At 36.2% G+C, this 6,873-nt stretch overlaps 2 protein-coding genes across 2 annotated transcripts; both read left to right on the forward strand.

The window, feature by feature from the left end:
• The first annotated feature begins 357 nt into the window (after positions 1 to 357).
• Positions 358 to 2,304, forward strand: LOC131016241 (lignin-forming anionic peroxidase-like). The gene is made up of 3 exons (XM_057944896.1): positions 358 to 696; positions 1,367 to 1,718; positions 1,795 to 2,304. Exons 1-3 carry the CDS (start codon positions 475 to 477, stop codon positions 2,184 to 2,186), a joined length of 966 nt encoding a protein of 321 aa, XP_057800879.1. The 5' UTR covers positions 358 to 474; the 3' UTR covers positions 2,187 to 2,304.
• A 2,110-nt stretch (positions 2,305 to 4,414) lies between these two features.
• Positions 4,415 to 6,643, forward strand: LOC131016242 (lignin-forming anionic peroxidase-like). The gene is made up of 3 exons (XM_057944897.1): positions 4,415 to 4,687; positions 5,757 to 6,108; positions 6,188 to 6,643. The coding sequence occupies exons 1-3, from the start codon at positions 4,478 to 4,480 to the stop codon at positions 6,577 to 6,579; spliced, it is 954 nt and encodes a 317-aa protein (XP_057800880.1). The 5' UTR covers positions 4,415 to 4,477; the 3' UTR covers positions 6,580 to 6,643.
• The last annotated feature ends 230 nt before the right edge of the window (positions 6,644 to 6,873 follow it).

The raw sequence follows: 6,873 nt of genomic DNA on the forward strand, positions 1-6,873 counted from the left end.
TTAAAGATCACGGTCTGAATAATATGGGAAGTTTATAGTTAAATAAATTAATCCTTATGTGAAACCTTTATATAGACTTCAAATCAACTGTATGTGACACTAACAACATAACTAATTCAGAATTAGAGTAATGGCGTGGCGATTTTAACACCAGTGTAAAATATTAACATGTGTTTCCACGCAATGAATTTATCAGTACATATCAATTTCAAATTTAATGCATGCTATCTAATCCTTCAATCTCAACATGCTATCTAATCCTTCAATTAATTTGGACACAGTCTGAAAAAAGTGGGACCAAAGAGAAAATTCAAAGCAAAGAAAAATAGATATTGAGATAAAGTAGCTAAAGTTGGCATGCACGTACGAATGAGTCACATAAGTTGTAAATCATACATCTTAAAATCATTTCCTCTATAAATAGAGCTATACTCCAATCATCATTCATCTAAAATCACTAAATAATACTATTAAATGATTAAGAAGATGATTTCATCCAATTATTATTTTGTTACAGTGGTTATAATCTTGATGTTAAACGTGGCATGCGAGGCACAACTATCTTCGACGTTCTACGATAGTACATGCCCCAATGCGCTTAGTACAATCCGAACATCCATCCGGCAGGCTGTCTCAAGAGAGCGGAGGATGGCCGCATCTCTTGTTCGCCTCCACTTCCACGACTGCTTCGTTCAGGTTATAACACCACTCGTGTTCATCAACTTTTTCTGAGGGGTTGTGTAATGGAACGAGAGAATACTCAAGAATGAGGCTTATATTTATATACGTGTGTTCGGTTATTTTATTAACATATTTGACTAGATTTTTTTTTTTTTTTTGACTTGGGGGAGTTGGGGGAGGGGGAGCGGTGGAGTTTGAACCCGAGACCTCACTGTTCACACACATGAGGTCGCACCGCTTGGTGTTTCCTTGGGGTTTTATTAACATATTTGACTAGATATATAAATAAAATCATGTCGTTTTGTTTTTAAATACTTATCCATATTCTAGCAATAAATGGACAAGTGTTAAAAAAAATAGAGAGTCGAGACTCGCCAATGAGTGTGTGCCCTTGACACTAACGAGACGACTCAACTATTTTTTAATATCGAGCTTGCTATTATCACGACAATCAGTATGTGTGTCCCTGTATATGCATGTCATGTGTGCTGCCCGGAAATTTTAACCTTATACTTCGAGGATATTTGGAGTATATAAGTTCTTTAAAATAAGCTTAGGCAAGCACTCGCTTAATATTTTTCCTTTTTAATTTTAGTAGATGATTTATTTTATTTTATTTTAGCTCCTCAAATTATTTTTATGTATATATTAACGCCCGTATTTTGTTGTTTTGGGGGTTTATTAGGGATGTGATGCATCACTCCTACTGGATGATACAACAGGAGAAAGAGTTGCACTGCAAAATGCTAATTCTGTGAGAGGCTTCGAAGTGGTGGAAGCCGCCAAGCAGGCGGTGGAGGCGATATGCCCCGGGGTGGTGTCGTGCGCCGACGTGCTGGCGGTGGCGGCGCGTGATGCCACGGTGGCGGTGGGGGGACCGTCGTGGAAGGTGACTCTTGGGAGGAGGGATTCCCCCGCCGCCGCCAGCAGATCTCTCGCTGAAACCGATCTTCCTAGGTTTACCGATCCTCTTCCCACGCTCATATCCAACTTTCAAAACAAGAACTTAAATGAGAGGGATATGGTTGCTTTGTCAGGTAATATTTTATCAATTATTCATTTACGATATTATATATCTGTAGAGTGAGATTGAAATTGAAATGAATTTTGCAGGGTCCCACACAATCGGGCAAGCACGATGCGTGACCTTCCGGAACCGGATTTACAGCAACATCAGCATCGACCCCGGATTCGCGAGCACGCGGCAGCGGCAGTGCCCTCAGACCAACGGCAACGGCGACGGCAATCTGGCGCCGCTGGATCTGGTCACCCCCAATTCCTTCGACAACAATTACTTCAAGAATCTGATACAGAGGAAGGGGCTTCTGGAATCAGATCAAGTTCTTTTCAGCGGAGGATCGAGCGACAGCATTGTGCAGGGATACATCAACAATCCTGCAACCTTCTCAGCTGATTTCGCCGCCGCCATGATCAAAATGGGAAATATCCAGCCCTTAACTGCTGGGAATGGGATTATTAGAAGGACCTGTGCTTCCGTTAATTAATTAATATCGATATAACAAATTCAATAAATCAATGTATCGTTTTCCAAGAATATGGAGTATATGTCAAGTGTATATCAGCTTTTCAATAATATATATATTTGTTTCTCTTTTTGCCTTATTTTCCATTCATGAGATTTCGTGTCTTCCTTTTTATAATAAAAAGAGCTCATTCTTATTATTGTTATTGTGGACGTTATTTAACAAAAAAGGCATCCTGAGAACCAAATCTTTTCCTGGTAACCATGAACCAACTTTATACGTGTAAAAGATAATCAGATCTTAAATAAGTATAATATATAAACAAGGGATGATCGAATCTTATATGCATGTTATATTTAGTTGTTCAGGATCTGAATATCTCTTATTCATGTATTTTATGTGTTTGTTCATAATACTCAATTTTCACGAAAAATATGGTTCTCACATATTATCCTTTACATATATACTTTTATCTGTCTCATATATATATATATATATATATATATATATATATATATATAGGTTGATTAGAATTTACACAAGATTTAAAAAAAATCATTGAAAATAAAAATATACAAGTAAAAATTATATTTAGAACATTCAAAAATGGAAAACAAGCTTATATAAATAGGATGAAGGGAGTATATATAATTTCTATTTATCGGTGGTACAAGCCTGTTGAGGGTGCACTTGGTTGTTGTACTAGATATTTTTGCGCAGGCTTTCTATAATAGTCATTGCCTAATGATTTTCATTTCATATGAGACAAATATTCAAACAGAGGTGATTTTAATCGATCGGCGCCCCTTTAATTTCTAGTTCTTAGATACTCAAATGGATGACTTCATTCAAATAATGCAAAAAATCATGTCATATATTAATTTAGTACTCCCGTTCCACTTTAATGGGCTCATTTTTCTTTTTAAGACGTCTATTAGAATATATTCATTTTTCATTTTAAATAAATAAAAATGTACATAATTGATTTGGACCACACCATTTTCTTCTCCTAAAAAATAAATTTTTTATTTTTCGTGCTCAAAAAAGTAAGCCTATCAAAATGAGACGGAAGAAGTACTAACTAACACTCCTCTTTTTTCGGGATGTTCATGAAAACTCATAGCCGTTTTTTTTGATGGACATTGGTAAAGTGGAGAAATGAGTTAACCATGTGTGGTTGAAAAGAATAATTATAAATAAATGTATTGAGGATAATAATTTGTGAGGTATTGTTCAAAATTGAAAAGAGATTAATTTTTGTGGACATCTCAAAATGGCAACAAATTATAAATTATTTTTTGTGGATGGAGGGAGTAATAATTAACATCAATGAAGAAATTTAATGAAATCGAAAGATTTTGAAATCAATTCTGTCGAATCTATGGATACTTATAGCAATTTAAGTAAACTAAATATCTTAAGTACACGATATAAGTGTTCCACATACACTTGATTTAATTTGTGTACGTTCTTGTACAAGTATGAATAAATATAAAAAGAAGGAGCACAAACACTCTTACTTTATACAGTTACAAATATCTCTTACTTTATACAGTTACAAAATCAAATATATATATATATATATATATATTTGATTTGATTATTTCATTTCATACCTCCAATAATAGTTTTTGCTAAAATTTGTTTTTAGCTTTTGCATCATTTTTTATGGCTCGTAGCAACAAATCAACAATTCACGGTATACTTGAAATCCGCTACTTGAATAGAATAATTCACACAATGCAATATTTTGGATAGAAGGATTTGTAGATCATACTAATAATTAGATGGAACGATATTAATGAATTAATTAATCCGCATGTAAAATTAAACCTTATACATATAATAAATCCACAGTAACACACAAAAAATGATTCAAAATAAGAGTACTACAAGCGAACTTTCAACACGCGCGAAACATAAATTTAATGTATTCATACACTCATGAATATGACAGCACAACTTTATTTCAAATATCATTCTCTAACTAATAATCCTTCAATCTCACCTCAATCTAGCTGAAAAAAAAAATCTCAACTCAAGGTGGGGCCAACGAGAAATTTCAAAGCAAAGAAAAACAGTAGAGAGAAAAGTAGGCATTTGAAAATATTGCTACTACAATACAACATCCGCAACTACTACTAGAAAACGAGTAGGCGGCCATGCAAGAACAAGTCACATGCGATATCCTTCAATTATTTCCCCTATAAATTGAGCTACTTAACCATCTCTCCAATCACTAAGAATTCTATACATCCTATATATCAAAACATTAATTTTGCGGTAACACTAAAAAAAAACATACCACAAAGATGATTTCATATCATTATTATTTTGCAACACTTGTTATAGTCTTGATCGTAAACGTGCCATCCGAAGCACAACTATCGTCGACGTTCTACGATAGTACATGTCCTGATGCGCTGAGTACAATCCGGACATCCATCCGGCAGGCCGTGACGGACGAGCAGAGGATGGCGGCATCCCTTGTTCGCCTCCACTTCCATGATTGCTTCGTTCAGGTCTGGATATCATCTAATATTCTTTCTTATCATTACTTATTATATAATTATATATTCAAAGTGCCAAACGCAACCGACTACTATTTGTAATGCTCTGCATGCATGTTCTTTTTTCAGCTGTCTTAATTGTTGACTCAAAAAATGTTTGTAACCTTTTTATGTGTCTCATTTTAGAATTTGAGATGAAAATAATGACAAAGTTTATATTAATTAAACATTTTTCTTTAATGCTATCGAAAGTTACCCTTTGTTCAAGACAATAAATTTATTAGACTTTGAAAATAATAAATTAGGTTACAAATGTATAATAGCATTTCATATATCATTCCTTGATCTATATATATATATAGAGAGAGGGGGGGGGGGAGGTTTCCATGCAGAATGTTATATATTGAGATAATAGAGAATAACGAATAAATCAATAAATTCTACAAACAAACCAATAAACACTCATGAAAAGATGTATCTATTTAGTATTTGAAAAAACTCGTCCCATTCAGTATTTAAACCAAGATGAAATGTCCTGTTCATACGAAATGTTGATTTATTCAGAAAAATTATTGACTTATTCGCACGCGTTCTCCACTCTCTCCACTATCTAAGGGCGCGTTTACTTTGCATGATTGATAAATTGCATGATTGAGTATTTTTCATCCTCAAGAATAGGATTGCTTCAATCCCACCCTTTTAATGGGATAAGAATCAAGCAAAATTAGCTTGAATGATAAAAATAACCAAAGGCCTCGGAATATCCCAAAGTTCAAATTCATCAAAGTAAAAGCTTTACTATTTATATCTATCAATATTAATCCTCCAAGGGAAACCCCCTAAATACATAACATTATCAATGAAACGTTTCTCTCTGCATGTATATTTCGATAGGATACTTAGAAAGAAAAAAAACCGAAGGATGTGTACGGGCTCTCCCTATGTTTTCCATACGTGGACCATCAATTTCGGGTGATTGTTTTTTTTAAAAAAAGGGGGTTAGTGGGGGCTGAGGCTCCCCTTGGCCTTACCGATTGTGCGTACATTAATGATGATTGGCGATGGTATTTTGGTTAATTAGGGATGTGATGCATCACTCCTACTGGATGATACCGCCGGAGAAAGAGCTGCATTGCAAAATGCTAATTCTGTGAGAGGCTTCGAAGTGGTGGAAGCCGCCAAGCAGGCGGTGGAGGCGATATGCCCCGGGGTGGTGTCGTGCGCGGACGTGCTGGCGGTGGCGGCGCGTGATGCCACGGTGGCGGTGGGGGGACCGTCGTGGACGGTGAATCTGGGGAGGAGGGATTCCCCCGCTGCCGCCAGCAGATCACTCGCTGAAGCCGACCTTCCTAGGTTTACCGATCCTCTTCCCACGCTCATATCCAACTTTGAAAACAAGAACTTAAATGAGAGGGATATGGTTGCTTTGTCAGGTAATTAGGGTTTGATAATTTCAATTTCAATCATCCAAATTCCAGAATCATCGATTGCAATTTGAAATCAATTTTTCAGGGTCCCACACGATCGGGCAAGCACAATGCGCGACTTTCCGGGACCGGATCTACGGTAACGAGAGCATCGACGCCGATTTTGCGAACACAAGGCGGCGCAATTGCCCTCAAGCCAGCGGCGACGGCAACGGCAATCTGGCGCCTTTAGATGAGGTGACCCCCAATACCTTCGACAACAACTACTTTAGGAATTTGTTGCAGAGAAGAGGTCTGCTGCAATCGGATCAAGTTCTTTTCAGCGGAGGATCGAGCGACAGCATTGTGCAGGAATACAGCAACAATCCTGCAACCTTCGAATCTGATTTCGCGGCCGCCATGATCAAAATGGGAGACATCGAGCCCTTGACTGCTGGAAATGGGAATATTAGAAGGACTTGCGGTTCTAGTAATTGATTTCCAAATTCAACTATGTCTGCCGGTTTTGTTGTTATTGAGTGTATCATTTTGTTGCCGTCAATTGATAATATATTTCCTTATCTTTTTGTTATGTAGTTCAATATAAATAAGATGAGATTGCATTTGCGGCACTAGCTACTTGTAATTATATATAATTCAGAATGTATTTGAGAGTCGAAACTTACTTTAATTATATATATAATTTAGTAATATCTTTTTGAGGATATATTTTAGTGTATTTAAACACCGTACAAATGATCTATGGAATACACTTCAAATCTAAAAGAAAAC

This window comes from Salvia miltiorrhiza, chromosome 3, assembly GCF_028751815.1.
Source record: "Salvia miltiorrhiza cultivar Shanhuang (shh) chromosome 3, IMPLAD_Smil_shh, whole genome shotgun sequence".
Taxonomy (NCBI): Eukaryota; Viridiplantae; Streptophyta; class Magnoliopsida; order Lamiales; family Lamiaceae; genus Salvia; species Salvia miltiorrhiza.